At 41.5% G+C, this 18,851-nt stretch overlaps 3 protein-coding genes across 5 annotated transcripts in view; 2 read left to right on the top strand and 1 right to left on the bottom strand.

Moving 5' to 3' along the window:
- Scgdelta (sarcoglycan delta) overlaps positions 1-18,851 on the bottom strand; it is a 178,227-nt gene that overhangs the window by 145,705 nt on the left and 13,671 nt on the right. For 2 of the 3 annotated variants that reach the window (XM_069049979.1, XM_069049985.1), the window contains exon 2: positions 5,425-5,480. The gene's annotated coding sequence lies outside the window, so the exon portion shown is untranslated. Of the gene's footprint in view, positions 1-5,424; positions 5,481-15,875; positions 15,892-18,851 lie in introns of those variants that run through there. The other variant, XM_069049981.1, reaches the window with a different exon arrangement.
- On the top strand, positions 4,663-7,154 carry LOC138132483 (uncharacterized). The gene is made up of 5 exons (XM_069049989.1): positions 4,663-5,047; positions 5,101-5,291; positions 5,796-5,934; positions 5,994-6,185; positions 6,243-7,154. The coding sequence occupies exons 1-5, from the start codon at positions 4,925-4,927 to the stop codon at positions 6,675-6,677; spliced, it is 1,080 nt and encodes a 359-aa protein (XP_068906090.1). The 5' UTR covers positions 4,663-4,924; the 3' UTR covers positions 6,678-7,154.
- Positions 7,296-12,958, top strand: LOC138132466 (proton channel OtopLc-like). The gene is made up of 9 exons (XM_069049954.1): positions 7,296-7,747; positions 9,971-10,079; positions 10,366-10,567; positions 10,844-10,952; positions 11,006-11,279; positions 11,339-11,514; positions 11,567-11,936; positions 11,993-12,221; positions 12,277-12,958. Exons 1-9 carry the CDS (start codon positions 7,340-7,342, stop codon positions 12,842-12,844), a joined length of 2,445 nt encoding a protein of 814 aa, XP_068906055.1. The 5' UTR covers positions 7,296-7,339; the 3' UTR covers positions 12,845-12,958.

Raw genomic sequence — 18,851 nt, 5'->3', positions numbered from 1 at the left:
TTAAAAATTGACAAAAGCGATATACTTTTACTATTGCGATCGATGTTCTGCAACAGTGGCGTAACAAATTCTTTGCCAAATCCGTCGTAACACACGCCTGGACTCCTCTAAATCCCTAGAGTCTGTTAAGAATCTAACTCTTAACTCATCGTCTTTCGACCTCTAGAAGAGTTTACAAATTTTTTTGCAGCGCCTCTAATGTAATGGACGTTGTTTAGTCAATTCTGAAACACTTGGCTCGAGGCTTTAAAAGATATGAATCGTCACTTCGTCAGATGCGTACGACGCCAATTAGTGAGCGCTCCTCTTAACCCTCTGCTGGATGAAACAGTCAACGATATAGTGTTTTTTAAAAACGTTCCCGTTCCATTTCACTCAATAAAAATGTTTTGTGCTCTTGAAAGCTACTCAATATTTATGTTTGTGTTTCTCTGATCAGAATATATCTGTTAAAAGTGGCTTGCAGAACACGCTCATTCGCCCATGATGTACACACCGGACAAAAAAATAGCTATTTTCAATACAAGTGAGCAAAGTAGTGCATTTAATCACGAGTACGGAAGTTGGGCGTCTGAGCCGAGGGCGAGGACGCCAACCGTACGAGTGATTAAATGCACGTTTGCTCATGCGTGTTGAATCTGATTTTTCCCATGATCATAAAATAGAGTCGCGGAATTGAAATTTAGGGCAGCATTTTTTTGTCACTTTTTGAATTTTGTGTTAATTGCAGTAAGTGTATTTAAATCATCGCTTTCACCTGCTACATACCCCTTATTATGCCACAAATCACTATTTTTTAATGTAAATAAAACAAAATGACAAAAACATGACAAGAGTAAAAAATGAGGTTACATTAACGTAAACTGTACATATCATTATCTATCTGAATCACTATTTTTCATAACTGTTAAAATCACTGAAACAATAACTTCTACAAAATTATCCCAACAGGGAACTCACGAATACAGTTTTTCACAACAAAACGTGGATCAACAAAATTCCAAACAAAAGAGGTTATGTTGTTAGGCGTTGCGTGTTTGTGATTGGTTTACTGATTTTAGTTTAATCAGTGATACCAACACATAATGCATTTAGCATGAATTTTTCCAGAAGTTTACCCCAAACAATTTCACGTTTTTTCGTCAATTTCGTCAATTCTAAACAACAGGTTAAAAATTTAAATAAGACAAAAATAAGACAAGCTTTAGTTATTAATGAAGTTATTAAGAAAGTATTTTGAAAACAGATTTAAAAAATTGTCAGTACCTACAACATATTTAGCACCCTCTATCGACAAACTCGCAAAACATTCACTTTGCTCACTAGTGAGAAAATATTTTTTCTTCACTAGTGATTCAATTGCCATCTTTGGTCACTATTTTCAGTGAGCAAAGACGACTGAAATTCAATGATCATGGAAAAAAGTGTTTTTCTAACTGCAAAATACATTTCTAAAACGGGATCAAAACAACAATAGAATTTTTACACCTTGAAAATACAAAAAAAATCATAACCGTCGCGGCAACGTGTACTATGCGATCACGTGATTGTCCTATTTATCCGATGCGTACGACGTGACCCAGTGAGCGCCCACCTTAATTCTCTGTAGAATGAAACAGTTGTCAACGTTGTAGTGTTCCATTTCGGGCGGTAAATTTTTTTGGAGAGTTCTGTCTTGCACCAAATACCTACGTTGCGATCCTTGGTCATTTTTTCTCGTTGAAGTTTTCTTTCGAATTTTCCCAAATGATAACTCAGCCAATTCCGAAGGCTTACCACGCTTGCATTCTTGAACGCTACTCAATATTTATGTTTTCGTTTCTCTGATCAGAATAAATCTGCTAAAAGTGAGTTGCAGAACACCCATAAAGTACATCCCGGGCGTTTGAACAAAAATTTCTTCACAATTTTAAGCCTGGACCTTAAGAATGCAACTTTTCCGCCGGACTGCCCAACATATTTCTAAGACGAAATGAAAACAACAATAGAATTTTTACTGCTTGAAAAGTGCCAAAAAAAAAATAGAATCCTATCTTCAACGTGTACAATGGGATCACGTGATTGTATGCTCTGTCCGATGCGTACGACGCTCACCTTAACTCTCTGTAGAATGAAATAATTATCAACGGTATCGTCTTTTTAAAATCGTTCCATTTCAGCCAATATTTTTTTTTTTTGAAAGATTCTGTCTCACACCAAATACCTACACTTCCGATAATTTGTCCGTTTTTTCTCGTTAAAGTTTTCTTTTTAATTTTCCCAAGTTATAATTTGGTCAGTTCCGAAACCTTACCACGCTTGTGTTCTTGAAAGCTACTCAATATTAATGTTTGTATTTCTTTGATCAAAATACATCTGTTAAAAGTGAGTTGCAGAACACGTCCATTCGGTCGTTTGAACAAACATTTCTTGGCAACTTTAAGTCTGCACCTTAAGAATACGACTTTTCCCAAGTGCGCAACATATTTGTAAGACGAAATAAGAACAAGAGAATTTTTACTGTTTGAAAAGTGCCAAAAAAAAATCATAGTCCGTCGCTGCAACGTATACTATGCGATCACGTGATTATCCCGTCTGTCCGATGCGTACGACGTGAGTCGGTGAGCGCCCACCTTAACCCTGGATAGCATAAAAGAGACGTCTAATGTCTGTGCCATCGCGTTTCTTTAAGATTGTTCCATTTCAGCTAACAAAAATGTTCTTGTGCCTCGCGAGAGAAATACAATTTTGATCGTCTGCAATTTTTTCGTCGTCGAAGTCTCCTTTCAAATTTTCCCAAATTATACGTGGCCCAGTCCCGAGAGGTCGGCACTCTTGTGTTTCCAACATCTGCCGATCGAGGAGTACTGACACGTGAAGAATGTAAGTTTAGAGGTTATCGTGACAGAAATTACGACGTCCGTTCTTTGTGTCGACAGGAGTTTGCGAAGATGATCGCGTTCATTACGTCGTTACCGTTTCGACAAAAGAAAGTCTCCGATCTCTCATTTCGGAGTAGTTGTCGGGATTGTCGACCCTTAGCCGTCCTAAAGGGGATTGTTGTTCGGTCGGGGATTGCGTGGAGTCGAATTAGATGCGATGCAACTCCCGTCTCGAATAACTTTTCAATTTTCAACTTATTTCCGATCGGTCCTCATCCTTGATCGAATGTATAAGGTGAAACTGCGTGTATTCCAATGTTCGAAGGTAAACCAATTTCGGTTCGGCACAATGCGGATATTCCTTTGTGTGTAAGTTAAAACGTTGTAAAAACCGTGGCGCCGGTGATTGGGGTACCTCAAGGTATGCAGCTGAGGTTATTGCTTTTTGGTGTCTTTGTGAACGGCACAATTTCAATATGAGGAAGACAAAGTGCCGGGCTTATAATGATAAAAACATCAAGGCCCGAATAATCTAATAATATAGCATGTACGAGTATACGGATGGGTTTTGCATACGCGCGGCCACGTTCGAGAGCCGATATATCCGTTTTTATTTATTCCCCTTTCGTGTTTATGCAACATCTTCTCCGAAGACGCGGATTAAGCGGTCCCGGAACGGTTTATGCCACAATTAAAATGATTTAGTGCCGGTTTCCGTGCACTTTTATGCCTGAGGAGCGCTTTGCTACATTCTTGCCGAAAATGTTGCCGAATCCCGCGATTGTCGCCCCGAACATTCGCGACCCCCCCCCTGACACGTCATCCTTCGCTCCGGACCAGGTGGGTCCGCCGCCCCCCGATCAACTTATAATTTAATCAGAAGCGAGCGATTCGCGTCGAAATGCAAATGAAATTGAATCTTTGGTCGGCGGCACTTCGTTTGCGGCAAACGAGAGCCGGGATCTCGGAGGCGGCTCGACGAAGGGGGTGGGATTTGGCACGCGAGAAGTCGTGAGCGGAATTTAATGCGTGCATTTGCCGGCGGAGTGCAGGACGACACGAAGTTTCGCATTACTGCCACCGTTTACTGTTGTTTGCCTGCTCACTATCCCCTCGTTATTTGCCCAATTTACGGCGGGACGATGCAGCGCCGCCGCCGCCGACGACGCCTCCTCCGCGAATGATGTTTTTTAATAATATCTAATTGAACGGAGGACGAGCGAAAAGTGTACATTTTTAATGAAACCCTCTTTTAATTAGTTTCATTATTTTTGAGCCTTTGTTTAGCGCCACTTCGGGGAGTAAATACTGAAATTAAATTGTGTCACGGCTAGGCTTGAACACCTCAATCCTCACCGTTATTATGACGAAGCAGGGGCGGCTCGTCACCATCTCCACCAAAAAAACCTTACTCCAAATTTTACCGAGTCGATCCGGGGTTTTTTCATCCGGAATCGTGCTCAAATCCGGGCACTTGACGAGCCAATGCGATCTGAATTGTTATTTGCGACGGCTCCCAGGATTTAACGACCTGTTATGCCAATAAAGGGTCGTAATGACGGCGAAAAAACTGTTATTAGTAACATATTGACCGATTCCGTTGGCATTAATGGGCATTGAGTCATTTCCTTCGTTTCTTTCATTCCGCTCCTCATTCCTCTGCATACCAATTTCCTTTTCAGGCCATCAATCCGTTTTCGCTTTGAACTCTGACTTGGCTCATTTGTCCCATTTTATTATATCTTGTAGCCATCAAAATGTATTTCGCCGTTTCCCCTCTCTCGGTTTCTTTGCTTTAATATTGTTTCAAAAGCATTTATCCAAGGGGAATTACAAGATGTATTTTTTTATTAAGCGAAAATAAATTCGCAATATACAAAACGGTTAAAGATATTAATATTTGTAGTCGTCGGAATCCGAATCGATAACGTATCCTGGTGCCCGTTTTCCGTGTCTCCGGTCAAAATTTGACATTTTATCGACAAAACCGCACCGGTTGCCATGCGAAAACTCCGACCGTCTGTCAGTTTCCTCCGAAGGAAGTGCCAAAGGAGTTGTCCGCCATGGATGTCGACCGGCCCAAGTGTTCTCACATCATCCATCGCAACAAATACGAACGCAACGCTCCGGAAATAACCAACTGGTGGCATAAACTGTTCGATCTGTTGGAATCCGAAGCGGCTATCGTGAGTTGGTAAGTGAAGTTTTTAGAGCGCCCTCGGTTATAACCCCTTTTTAGCCGCCCGATAGACGACTCGACGTCGTAAACGAGATATTCCCGCAGAAACTTCTCCACAGGATTCTCTCCATATTGAGCTTCATAAGGACTTGCAAAGAGCAAAAGGACGATGAAGCCCCCAGGAAAGCATCCGACGACGGCAAAACGACCATGTCTTTGTTCGGGTCCGTGTCGGAAGGGGGAACACATCGGTAACCGAATATTCACCTTTTCAAAAAGATTCGAATCTGACGTTTTCACCCTCACCTTTCGAACTTTACCCCCCTCGTTTCCGCATAAAACTGAGCTTTCACCAGGACCCCTACCCTCGAAATTAATACTCACTTAACAGACTCGGCCCCAAGACCGCTCCCCGGTGAACTCCCACCAACTCCAGCAACCTACAAAAAAAAAAAAACATCTTTAAACAAAAACTCACGTTTCATTTGTGGAAGAGTAAGTACGTCAGATAAACGTTACAATTTCTTGTATTTTTTTTTCAACATTAATTATTTGATAATTTGTGGAACATAAAAAACTGCTTGGTTTAAAGAGAGCTGAGCCTTTGATGTGCACTTCTGCATTAATTTTGGTGGAGATAAGGGGTGATTTTTTCGTCTTAAGGCGGTATAACTTATGAAAGGCGAATAATAAAAGGGTTTTATTTGAAGGGAAGGTTCCGCCCGGAACCCACCCTAACTGATTACGTTTTCAAGGGAAGAAATCGGCCCGAACAACCCCTACACGAGATTCTTTCGCCGGCGTCCGGATAGGGCCGCGATCTGGCATACCTTGCCGCCCTTATCTCTGGAAGAAATGAATTTGACTCAAAAGGCAGAAGCCATTACGACGGCGGTAAAGGAATTCCGATTAGAGAGGTCGATAAACGTAATTAGCATCGTTCGTAATTAAAGATAGCGACCGACTTCGTCGAGTGGATGCAGAACATAAGCGACGAGGACTCCCCGACGTCCTTGACCGTGCCCTTGGTGTTGAAGATGTTCGAGATAGGGTTCGACACGCACGCGGCGCGTTCCCTCCAAGTCAGAGTGAAAGAGATGGCGTCGGTGCCGGACGGCGTCGCCATCCTCAAGGGTGTACCGGATGTGAGTCGAATCGGCCACCTCTGGCGCCCTCTCACCGGCTGAAACGCGCATTTTCAGATGGCGAAGCGAAGCCAACTGCACAGACAGCTCCTCCGAGACTTGGAAGCGTCCAAGCTGAAGAAGAGGGTGTTCGCGTTCGGCACCAAGCTCGACAAGGAGTATCAGATTCTGCCGCCGAAGATGGCGGACATCAACAAGTGGCTGACGTGCAAGAGGGTGCCGCCGGAGCTCGAGTCGATGGCGGCGGTCTGGCAGGGAATCACCCATCTCAGGTCCACCAGAGCCTACTGCGAGTACCTCCTGGAGCATCCGGACATAACTCCCCCCAAATATCTGGTCGATATGAAGATGCTGAACCGCGAGACCTTGCGCGGCCAATCGCAGTATGTCGCTGAAGTCGAGAAAGACGCTGGACCGACGACAATACCTTCGAGAACTCTGACAGCCGAAGAGAAACCTCCAACGAGTGGGCCCTTGCTTATCGGCTCTTAAAACGACAAGAAACCTGTAACATCGACCCATCTCTTCGCCGTACAGCGCCATCTACCACACAGGAGAAGATCAATGACTGGTAGCAAAAGCGGAAGTTGACAACGCAGTCATTGAACGTTTCCGTCCGTTTTTACGAACTTGGCCCTAATTTAGTAGGAAATTCGCCTAAAATAAACAATCCAATAAAAACATTAATCTATCATTGAGAAACCGACAAATTTTAGACCCTGCGCCCGATGAGACATACATATTATTTAAAAGTATTTTTTTCACATTTGCAGCCAAAGCTTTAAAAAGATTACGCCTAAATTTTATTGTTTTGTTTTGCGACATTTTTAATTTTGCGCTTGAAACCACCGCAAAAATCACCAAAAAAAAAGTTTATTATTATTTATTATTTGCGTATCACAGTTTTATGACAAGTGTCCTGTGTCTGCGTCTTTTAATTTATAACCACAGATCCGGTTATTTATTGTTCCAAACAATATTATCTGAAATTTTGTCAAGATAATTTTTTCGGATTCTGTCCTGCCCCACTCAGATGCATTTCGAAGAATTAAAGTAATAAACCACGAAGTGACTAGAGGATAAGGAAAATTTACAACGCTTCGATAAAATCGGCCAAATTGTTCGTTTCGAGTCCACTTTTGACACATCCATCAATGGCTTCATCACGTACGAATGGTGAGAGCCAGGATGGTTCCGTGGAGTTGCGCAACAACCCACGGTCGCGTGTGTCAAGACAAGTTTCCGGTGAGAACCACGACGGTGTGGAGTTGCGCAACCACAGGTTTCAAGTGTCCAGGTTGGTTTCCGTCACAGAAGATGGCAACATGGTAGGGCCGGAAGTCAGCCCCGGCCGAGACAAATCGGAACGATTTGCGTTTGGAAATTTCCAAAATGGAGGGGAAAATCAACAGGTTCCTCCGATTTTGCACAGGACTTTGTCGTCGGTGTTGCCCAGGTGTGGCGAAAATCAATCCGAACATCCGATTCTGCACAGGTCGGTCTCGACGGTTTTTTCCAAGAGGGCACCATCACCCACACCCAAAGCCGAAATTTTGAGAAGCGTAAGTTTGGCTCGTTGAACAAAGTGAACCCCAATTAAACAATTTGCGTTGTTTTGTTGTGGGAAAATTGTGCAAACAATCAAATCTTATTGATTGAGACCAGTTCCCACAGTTTGTTCTACAACATTTCACGTTGTGGTTCCCAAATTTTTAATTACAAACATAATTACATGAGCAACTATTCTATTTACAAAAATATTTTCATTTAGAAACATTCTCCAGGTCTCCCGTGCTGCCTTCAATGCAATTATTTTCGGAAATTTACTATTCAAATTACTTGTTTTTCGAAAAACATAACTGAAAAAATTTGTTCCTACAACATTACGATAGCAGATTACCCTGTCAAAATAATTTATAAGTAACGGGTGTTCAGAAATTATCTGTTTGGAGTAGGCTGTGCACCTCTGAAAATATGTCTTTTCGACACAGAGGTGACGTTTCATTTTATGTTATGTGGCTTAAGTAACGGCAAACATTTTTGAAAGCACAGCCAACTTTAAATGTGATAGTTTTTTAACGCCCGTTGCTTATTAAAAAAAAATGAAAAGATAAACCCTTAAGAATTAATTATTTTCACATTGTTTTGTTCTTTATCACGTAATTATAGTCCATTCAAAAATCAAAAAACCACCAACGTCGCATATTCCTCGATAATTACTATCAGCAACGCTGTCTAGTGTAAAATTTGGTGAGAATTGTAATTTTGAGGTTAAGTATTTATTAAGTGTTGTGTTTCTGGGCATGTTTAAGCAAAAATAATAAAAATTAATAAATAAGTGAATCGTACTGAGCAATAATAAAACAATTTGAACGGAATTCCAAGCAATTGAATTTTATTTCGAATCAAATGTCATAATTTATAGTTACAAACATTGCAAGAAAAACAACTACCTAGGGTTTTTTAAATTTTACCAACCTAAAGCAACAAGTGATGATTTTTTTTATTTTTGAATGGACTTTAATTATTATTTAAAGAAAAGCGTGACGTGTAATCAGTAAGTACATTAAATCCAATTTAATCAACAATTGCGTCAAAAACTTATTAAGGAGAAAAACTACAGATAAAACAATAGATAGGAAAATGACTATCTGTGGGGTTTCTAAATCAAACATTGACGACTTGCTGATTTATTGTACATAAATAAGTGCAAAAATACAACATGTCGTAAAATAATAAACCAATAAAAATTAATAAAACACTGATCCTGGCGTTCGTCAGATGCGGAAATATTTTTTAAAGAAAACCATAAATTGCACAACCGGTGCAAAAACAAAATCGATTGTTCAGGATAACGGACCGAAAATTATAATCGATGTCATCAATCTTGTCGCTTGCATAATCGACTCCGGTTAAATATCTGTAACAATTTCTCGAGAGGGGCTCTTTCACAAACTTACACGGTTGCGATACGATTTCATTGTTTGGTTGGCGGTTTCCGAAGAGAATTTCACAGTTTCGCAGTCTTCGCGCAGTGGTCCGGGGTGATTGATCGTCGATTGATTTGTGATTTTCGGTAAGCTCGGTCCCGACTTAATCAGGTTCTTGATCAAGTTCGCCCTCTCATTTTCGCCGAGGCACCCCGGCGTTCCGATTAATTTTCGAAAAAGGTAACAAGACGAAGAAATCCACCGTGAAACTCGAACTAATTGGAAAAACTGGTAAAACCGAGGTTTCCCCGGATTCGCTTAGATGCAACAATTTAATTCCATTCATGAAACTTTCTGACGTTCAACATTAGCACTCATTTACGTCGACTGTCGCGAAGACAAGCCGATCTAATTGGTCGCGAGATTTTGCAAAACTGAAAGGCACAGCAAAAAATTTTATTTACTCTCCTCATCCTGTCACAATTTGATCGATTTATCGCCGGGCGGTCGCGCTCTCCGCACTTCGATTCGTCGAGCCGCCAATTAAGTCGCGTAAGTGAAATTAAAAGAAAATTACACGACAATAAAAGATTGTTTTACATGGTGGAACGAAGAAAAAAGCCGTTCCTAATGCTCGCCCAGCGAAAATACAATGCGTTCGCTTTCCGTTGTTCTTGGCGCAGTCTTGTCGAGGGAACCGTAACAGTCTGACAAATTAGCGATGTCTGTGAAAAAATTCGTTGCAAAATGCACCGCACGCATGATCGGCTTGTTACACACACTTTTCTGAAACAATCCTGCCGTTTCCGCAACTCGAACTTGCACAAGCCTAACGACTGCCTCTTGTGCACGCAGAACATCGGCTCGAAGAATGGCAACATGGTCCTCCAGCTAGTCCTGCCCTCCAACAGCAACGCCGACAACGGGACGTACCTCACCAGCAACTCCTTCGAAGAAATCTTGGGTGAGTCCACCAAGACTAGAGTACGTTCAAATCGAGATGTACACGGGCGGTCCTACGGTTTACGTGATGGCCAGACGGGCTGGACACCACGTGATGTGTACCTGCTTGCTCTTTGAACGTGCAGCAGCATGGACAATTACTTGGAGATCCGTTACATTTGTTTTCGGCACAGTTTAGAAAGAAGGAAGATACCTATATGTATTTCTTTTGAACACTAACAAAGATACTAAATTAAAGAAGGTGCGGAAGATTGTTCCGGGTTTAAGCTTTCATCTGTGCCGTTTAGGTGGACAAAACAAGAGTCGAAGCATCAGTGGCAGCCAGCAGGAGGAGTACTCGACCGTCGGTACCGAATGCTATGTCAACCAGGGCTTCACCAACGACCTGTCCGAGTATGGTCGCAACTTCGCCCAGACGCCGGTGTCGTTGGCGTCGACGCCCGATCAAGTAAAATCGACGAGCCTCGAGGACAAAAAGCAGAATTTCAGGTGAGGACAATGCGAATAGTTAAAAACCAAACGAACAATAAAGCGAATCGTGCGATGAAACATGTCGAAAATAACGCTCGCAGAGCGGGGAACGTATTATTGTAATTGCATTCTGCGAGGAAATGGCAATTACGTTTTACAGTTGGGCATTGTTGGCGACATCGGTGCCATTTGAATCCGAAATTATGGCGGAATTATGTGAAGTATTCAGTTACGAAATGATCTACACGCGCAATTTATTCCGCACAATATCCCGATATTCATCCGGAATTTCAGGAAACACCTCACCTCCATCCTCAGCTCGATCTACGCCCTCTTCATCGTCACCTTGGGCCTGGTGGTCTACATAAGCGACATCGTCTTGGGCAACAGCCCTCTGGCGGAAGTGAGTGCGAAGCGGCGACGCGTTCGATCACGTTTCCTCACGTGTTCTTTCAGACGTTCAGCCTCTACCTGGTCATCATCGCGCTCGTCTTCATCCTTTACGTAACCGTCGACATAAAGCTGTACGTGAACAAGAGGAACCGTTACAACAACCTGATGGAAAAGAACGTCGCCGAAGAAATCGAGATGAAAGAGGTGCCCGGCGGTGATTACCAACTTAATATCAGGCTACCCGAAGCCGTCAAGATAGTGAAACAATTAGAACATCATTACTGTTTCAGCAAGGACAGGCATTCAGCCAATTTCTATTTGAAAATCGGCGCTGCAGGTGAATCAGCAGATTGTGCGATAATTAATTAAGACGATTGGTTTACGATTTCTCCTCAGGTTTCTGCGTCGGCCATTTGATACACAGCGGTCTGCTGCTGGGTTATCAAATTCTGTTCTTAACCTCGGACGGTGAAGCTTTCTACGAGTGCGCCACCGTGATCAGCCTCGTCTTGGACATCTTCTACCCCATCTACTCCTTCTTTCTCCTCTACTTCATCTTCAAGTATTCGAACGTAAGACGATCGCGATCGCCGCGACACGAACGACACCGACTCTCGATTCCAGATCATAATCAACCGCCACGCCGCCGTCGTCCGTTTCGGCGTCATGCACTGCATCTCCTCCAGCTTGTGCTTCTGGGTGTGGACGATCCTCCGCGAGACGGTCGAGGCCCTCTCCAACCACGAGTACGAAGAGGAGACGACGAAAGAGGAGACCTCCACCTTGTCGGAGATCGCTTTCTACACCGGCCAGCCGGTCGCCCTTCCCCTCACCTCGTACAACAAAAGGGGCGCCAGAGTCCTGACGGCTTATCTCAACTCGTCCCTTCGTCAATTCGTCGGCGAATGTCGAAACGACGCTGGTCTCAGCCTGATTTATCGCAACTATTCCCCCTATTTGTATCCGTTCACTGTCGAGTACAGCATCCTTGTCGGTAAGCGTCAATTCACTAATAACGTGTGCGGTCGCTCATTCAAACTAAATGTTTAGTTGGGGTGTTGTTCGTGATATGGCAGAGCATCGGGAAATGCAAAGAGAAAGAGGAAATGTCATCGACGCGACAATGTGACAGTCCCATAGGAAACAATGATAATCTCGAGAGCAACGTCGTCATTCACGCCGATTGCCATTCAGCCAACAAGGGCCTCTTCAGCGGCATAGTCATCATGGTCCTGACGGTTGTCAGCGTCATATTGTTCCTCATCGCTTTCAACGACTCGTAAGCGCCGCTTCTTTCGCAACTCCCCCACCCTGACCGGTCTTCTCTCTTCCAGACGCTACAAAGAAGAAGCCATCTTAATCAACAGCTCGACCTCCATCCTCATCGTCGTCCTGATGACGATCACGTGCATCTTCGCCTACCGACAGATCACCAAGCTCGACGTCAACAACGAACACGTCTCGCTCCTCGACGACCTCCTCCTCTTCATCTGCATCCCGGCGTTCTTCCTCAACGGCATCGTCAGCATCATCCCGGCGTTCCTCTCGCACAACGGCTCCAACATCGCCCTGCTCGTGCTCGAGGTGATCCAGGTCCTGATCCAGACTCCTCTCATCATCGACGGGCTGCGGCGCAGCAGCAACTCCAAAGAACTGAGGAGGGAGAAGCCCGGCAGGGAGCTGTTGACCTTCCTGATCGTTTGCAACGTGGCCATGTGGATAATGCAAACGTTCGAAGTGAAATCGCACGGCCTGCAGGACAACAGATACGAGTTCTACGGGGAGGAGTTGTGGACCATCCTAGGCCACCTTTGTGTCCCTTTGATGATGTTCTACAGGTTTCACTCCTCTGTGTGCATTGTCGACATATGGAAGTACGCCTATGAGTCCGCCAAACACTAGGACTTGCGTAACGAATTGTGATAAGTTGATTGGATGTTGCGTAAACCGACGCCGTTATTGTTAATCTTATGTAATTTATGTTTTTCTACAATAAACGATATTCAAAGAACACAATTTTCAAACATACACAATCACCCTCTCCAAATAAATACGAACGCAATTTAACAATAAGTGTCCACGTTTGGATTTAAAAAAAAATTATCGCTGCGATTATTGCCCACTAAAAGCAAATCCCTTAAAGCGTCGTTAATCCGAAATAAGTGGAAGTTTATTTTTGTTGTCGTCATCGAGTTTTACTAATTTACAAATTCCGAAACGATTCTAGAAAAATTTTTATTATCCGCAAAATTCCAACACAAAATAACTTCGCGACAGGATTTTTTTTTCTCATCGTTTAAATTGCAAACCGTGCTATGTCGGTGTCCCAAAAGTACCGCATTTCCTTGAAGGTACAAATAAAACTGGAACAAAAATGACAATCACATAAATTCAAAATTTAGACATCTCCAACATTTAATTACGGCTTTATCACAAATAGGTTAACTTTGGTATGACATATTATACAGGGTGTCTCAAAAATGGCGCCCAATCTCTTGAGTGGTTAACATATTTGAAGAGTTGAGTTAAATTTCGTTGTGAAAATGTTTTTCCTTTGGTTAGTTTCGAAATTATTAACAGTTAAAGTAAGCAAATGTGGCAACATCGGTTGGTATGCACAATCAACTAAACCAATTCTCCTTTGAGGTCATTGTTGCCGCTGTTATTTTAGCGTATTTTGGTCGGTCATTACTCTAAAAAGAAGGACTTTTGTGTTATTCCACTACCAAAGGGGTCTTGGAAAAATGAAAAAAGTAAAGTAATTTATAATTCACCTGTAAAATTTGTTAATAAAGGAGATACATCTCTTTGAAATCAGCATATTTAAGAGCAAGTTGTACAAAATCTATTGTTCCGATCAAACTTTGTATTGAGATTTACCTTACCAGACTTCTATTCTTTAAGACCCTTAGGAGATTGGGCGCCATTTTTGAGACACCCTGTATACACACTGACAAATATATTGACAATTCAATAGTCTGATTTACATAGATTAAATTTCAAGTGTCCCAGTTTTATTTGTCCATCGACCCTACCTCATTTTGGAAAAATATACACGATTTGAAAATATAAAAAAACAACGCTGTACACAAATTTTACTTTGAGTGTGGAGTCTTTAGAGTCCCATTTCTTGAAAAATAAAAAATATTTATTTTTTAAAAATATTTTTGAGCACTCCATGACACTTCTAGATGACGCACCTTTAAGGAAATGCGATACTTTTGGGACACCCTGTATGTTGCTCGTCGGTTTCATTTAGAAATTTTATTGTCGTTCTGCGTGAGAAAGAGTAAACAAAGTAAAACTAGCAATAGGAGAGATAAAAAGAGGACGTCAAAAGTCTACAGATAGCTTATCAGAGACGTAAAAGTTGAATAATAATCGAAACCGAGTCGGCATAATTGGACGAAATTTTTCTGGAGCGAGTAAATTAGGACGAAGGGCGCCTCGAATCCAGCTCGTAAATTGCTTGATTCAGAATGACGTGAGAATTTATCATAGGAAACTGATGTGGATAAAAGAGGAATATAAAAAGGTTACAAATCAGATGACGGAATAACTGAAATTAAGTTAGACCACTCCCAGGATTTGGAATCGAGTTTATCGAACGCTCTAAAAAGAACTCGCACGTTATTAGGACAAATTTGAACTATCGATGATGGAGTTCGATGTCGTCGTATATAGGGGAAAAGGTTCTCCTCACCAGTTGGGCATAAAAACATTTTAACTCAATAACAAGCCATTGAAGCTTGTTTGTAAACTAATAATGAATTCAATTTATTAAGCGAACGACTAATTTGATCAAAAACAATCAAATTACTCCGACATAATTAACGGGAAATTGGTTTGAGTAATGTTTAGAGACCCTGTCAAAGGTAGCGAACTATTTCCTTTTATTTTCGTCGATGTGAAACGGGAAGAATCGAATCTGTTGTTGCTAATTGGAACGGCGGTGGTGATATTATGCGAACGCCCCTCCGCCGGCAGTCCGTGGGCGGCGAAAAACAACCGATTTTAAAGCCGCCCCTGTACTAAAACACGCGAACACAGAGCTCATACATGAGTGACGAAACACAATCGGATGTTCAGTGGACCGTCCTGGTACACGTCGAAGGCTGGCCAAGTTTGTACAAAAACTTTTTTGTTCCTATTTTTAGAGAGATCAAAGTTAACATTTCCGTTTAGAACCAATCCCAGTTCCCATTCTCGATGGAAATATATTAATCTGGAATTGGACGTGCACCAATGGATGCCCGGATTCAATTAACTGTTTTATCTGTTTTAATTACTTCCAGGCTGGACAGGCGCCGCCGATGGACGCACAAAAAAAAATAATCGCACCGTCTTTCACCTCGCAAAGCTCCCGAGCCAGATTTCATATCGCTCGAATTTAAAACTGCCCCCGCTTCGGCTTAAATACGCTCGAACAAAAGTAACCCCACATAAAAATACAAAAATAAATTCTACGCTCACGAAATAATAATAATACAGAAACAGTAGCAGATCTGGATTTGACCCTTGAGGCACCCCAGACTTTTTAGGTTGAAAAATTATTGTTTTAGCACGTGAATTTATTTTCCGCATGTTGGTATGTGCATCCTGCAAAATTGGCACGCTCGGCTGGTAATCGTCGTGATCATCACCCAGCTCGATTGAAGTTTCAGGAGTGAGGCCCTGCAGAAATGTAAAAAAATCAATTGGGACGATTCGTGTTGGTTGGCCTTCAGGTGTTGGGAGCTTTTGGTCGATGCTTCGTTAATAAAAATGCGATTCCATCAGTGGCGTTCGGAAATGGTTCCGAATGTGCAATGGTCGTATTTACGGTGGGTAAATCAGAGAACGGAAGGAAGAAGGGGGGAGATGGTATACGGGAGATATGCCTCAGCGACAAGGGCGTGACACAAACTCATGTGCCCCCGGCAAACTTGATTACCTGATTCAGCTTCCAATTCATGCAGTTCCATCATCACAGTTTCGGCTCGGCTACCTTAAAACGTATACCCAGTGTTTCGGCCCCGGCTTAATCATCCACAAAGGGATTTGCTGCACCCCCTGGTCCGGTGGTAAGCTCACAATCGAACGCACGCAGCACACCAGCCTCGCCCTCGCACCCCCCTCGAGGAAAAAAAAATCAAATCAAATCAAATTCATGGATGTAAATCGTGCCGAAATGATTCGCACACACAATTTTCCCGTAAATAGAATCTTTATACAAGTTCAATGATATCTCTGCATCCTTTTACTAGCGTTTCGGTTATACAACGAATCCGGGATTCTGACGTTGCGTACAGCCCCGCTGAACATTTAGTCGACGTCCGTTCATACGTTTCATCCGTTTTATCCGTCTGGCCAACTATGAGTATACTCATCATTCATTTCTGCAACGCAATCCCTCTTATATCTATTTCCATCTCCCACATACATCACATCTCTCTTCTTCTGATCGCCGCTCCAGGCGCCAAAGTTAACTTAAAATGGAAATTGAATTCGAACGCGGTTTTCGAGAATATCTGGTCCACTAAAGCCCTCCTAAAGCTCCCAGACTGGACGCTTTCCTCTATACGTGCTGACCGAATTTCAACGGCGGATCATTTTAAATTAGGCTCCGGGCTCGAGGCAAAAACGCCAATTATTCCCGGAGTCCGCCCACGGAACCTAATTCTTCAACCCTTCTTACGTCAACCGCACCAAACTAAATTGCCAGACGATAAAAGAACAAACTCGACGCGAAAAAAACGCACTCGTAAACGATTTCCGGAAAACGTTACCGGCTCCGGGTCAGATTTATTCAGCTTGAACGCGTATCACAAACACTACACGTTTTCCATGCATGTCCGGTCGCTGACGTAATTGCTCTAAAAGCGGAATACATAAAACCTAATTGCAGATAAGCAAATTGTCATAATCTTGCCAGGATTAAACGTTATTCAAATTATGGCACCCTTAACTGCTTTATAATTTCCACCACTTATCACACCATTCCTCACGATGTACTACGTTTATGGCTGACGCTTAACATTTGCTAATTTTTATGGACCATAACTGCAAAATCCAAATTAACTCTCTACAACTACATACATACCTATTTTGTAATTACCAATTTTGTTACAGAACGGTATTTTAAATCTTAACAAAATTCACAAAATAATAATAATAACAAAGTAATTTATTAATTACCAGGAAAAATAATACTTCAAAAGAAAATCACTTCTTGATAGAAACATCTGTGATGATCCGGCCTCGATGCCGTGTCCCCTTTTTCTAATAAGGTTGCCAGCAGTAAATTATTATCATTCAGTCAAAGATGCTAAGGATGTTTTTTTCTTTTCACTTATTATATCCCAAGTGCAAATTTTTTTATCCGGAATTTTTTTACTAATGAAGGAAAATATCCATAAATGAGGTCAGAACACCAATTATTAGCAAATAAGAGCACGAGACGAAGTCGAGGGCTTTTATTTGATAATTGGTTTTCTGACCGAATAATTTATGGATGTTTGAGTTCATTAGCAAAAAAATTGCCGATATTAAAATTTTGCACGAGGGGTATACGGCTGATTATTTCCTGAATAGAATGAAACAAAACGCATTATTTCCAATTCTTTTTATTCAAAATAATTTAAAAAAAAATCAGGTACCGACATTTTTTATCAGATTATTACACATATGCATTACGGAGAAATTTTATCGGGTTATTTTTTGTTTTCTCGTTTTGATTGGTCAATATTTGTCACGCAATTGGTTGCTAAACACATGAAGAGAATAATCACAATCAATTTTGGTTTCTGGCGGCATATTTAATTGGACTTAATCTCTCAATTCATAGTAACCAACCTTAAGCATTTAAAATTACTTTTGAAAATTCTACTTACAACATTATTTCGTTATTTCCCTAACAGTTCGAATTCTAGGGAGTAATTTATTTTTGACACGATTATACAGGGTGTCTCAAAATTCGCGAATTCCGAATTCAGAGCGTTGTAGGGGATCACTTCAGTAGTCCAAATATGGAAATTTAAAAAAAATTGGGACTCCCCCCACAAAGATACATTGGTCTGAAGGTGCACTCTTTGAACTGCGTTTTCTTCAAATACATGCTAAAAAGTTCAGTGTTTATTGTTATTTATGGTGTAGATGATTGTGAAAAATAATAACGTAAAACAATTTTTTGGAGAATAGCTTTACTTTGGAGTAAAAAAATCTAAAATTGCTGTAATTTTTTCTGAAAAATGGAACGGCAACGTAGCTAGAATAGTATTTTGTCACTGTGGATATAAAGGCTGCTATGTAAGGAACAATATTAAAGTGCTTATATCTTATTCAGGAAGAGCGATTTTTTTTTCTAAGTATTTTTCGAGCTCCACTGGGTCCTTCCGTACCATGCTCTGAATTCGGAATTCGCGAATTTTGAGACACCCTGTACGTTTCTGTTTTCCATAATGTGATAAACTCCGACCTATATATCGAGTGGAAAAAATCGAAAAATATATCAGGTGTTCATTTCAGTTTCTCCCCAATGTTGGCATTGAAAAGCCGATTTCGATTGTGAACGCACCACTCGTCAATCTGCATTGTAAAAATCCAAACAACGCAAAAAGTGAGGTTAGATTTAAACAGCTGATCCGTAATCCGTAGTGCGTTCACAATCGACTCTTCAACGCCAACTTTGAGGAGAAATTTAAATGAAGACACGATATAAACACCTATGAAGTAATGTGTAAATAGTGTTTTCGAAAAGGAATTGTGTATTGTTACTTGATATATTCGTATCAATCTTACAGATAGAAAAAGAATTAACTTCTCAAAAGTACTATAGGAGAAAAAAGTGGTCAAAGTAGGCTACGAACATAAAATCGTGTGTCTTAACTTATTTCTTTATTTGCCTAAGGATAGTAATAAAGCCTTCGAA

This window comes from Tenebrio molitor, chromosome 6 (assembly GCF_963966145.1).
Source record: "Tenebrio molitor chromosome 6, icTenMoli1.1, whole genome shotgun sequence".
NCBI lineage: Eukaryota > Metazoa > Arthropoda > Insecta > Coleoptera > Tenebrionidae > Tenebrio > Tenebrio molitor.
The sequence above is the reverse complement of the archived record's forward strand: the minus strand, read 5'-3'. Positions and strand labels throughout refer to the sequence as shown.

What these genes read in the sequence shown, in the direction of transcription:
- LOC138132483 (XM_069049989.1), top strand. Translation starts at nt 4,925, where the DNA reads ATGGATGTCGACCGGCCCAAGTGTTCTCACATCATCCATCGCAACAAA. An exon ending in TGGAATCCGAAGCGGCTATC is followed by an intron (nt 5,048 to 5,100) that starts GTGAGTTGGTAA and finishes ACCCCTTTTTAG; the next exon opens with CCGCCCGATAGACGACTCGA. An exon ending in CAGAAGCCATTACGACGGCG is followed by an intron (nt 5,935 to 5,993) that starts GTAAAGGAATTC and finishes TCGTAATTAAAG; the next exon opens with ATAGCGACCGACTTCGTCGA.
- LOC138132466 (XM_069049954.1), top strand. Translation starts at nt 7,340, where the DNA reads ATGGCTTCATCACGTACGAATGGTGAGAGCCAGGATGGTTCCGTGGAG. An exon ending in GACAAAAAGCAGAATTTCAG is followed by an intron (nt 10,568 to 10,843) that starts GTGAGGACAATG and finishes CCGGAATTTCAG; the next exon opens with GAAACACCTCACCTCCATCC. An exon ending in TTTGAAAATCGGCGCTGCAG is followed by an intron (nt 11,280 to 11,338) that starts GTGAATCAGCAG and finishes ATTTCTCCTCAG; the next exon opens with GTTTCTGCGTCGGCCATTTG.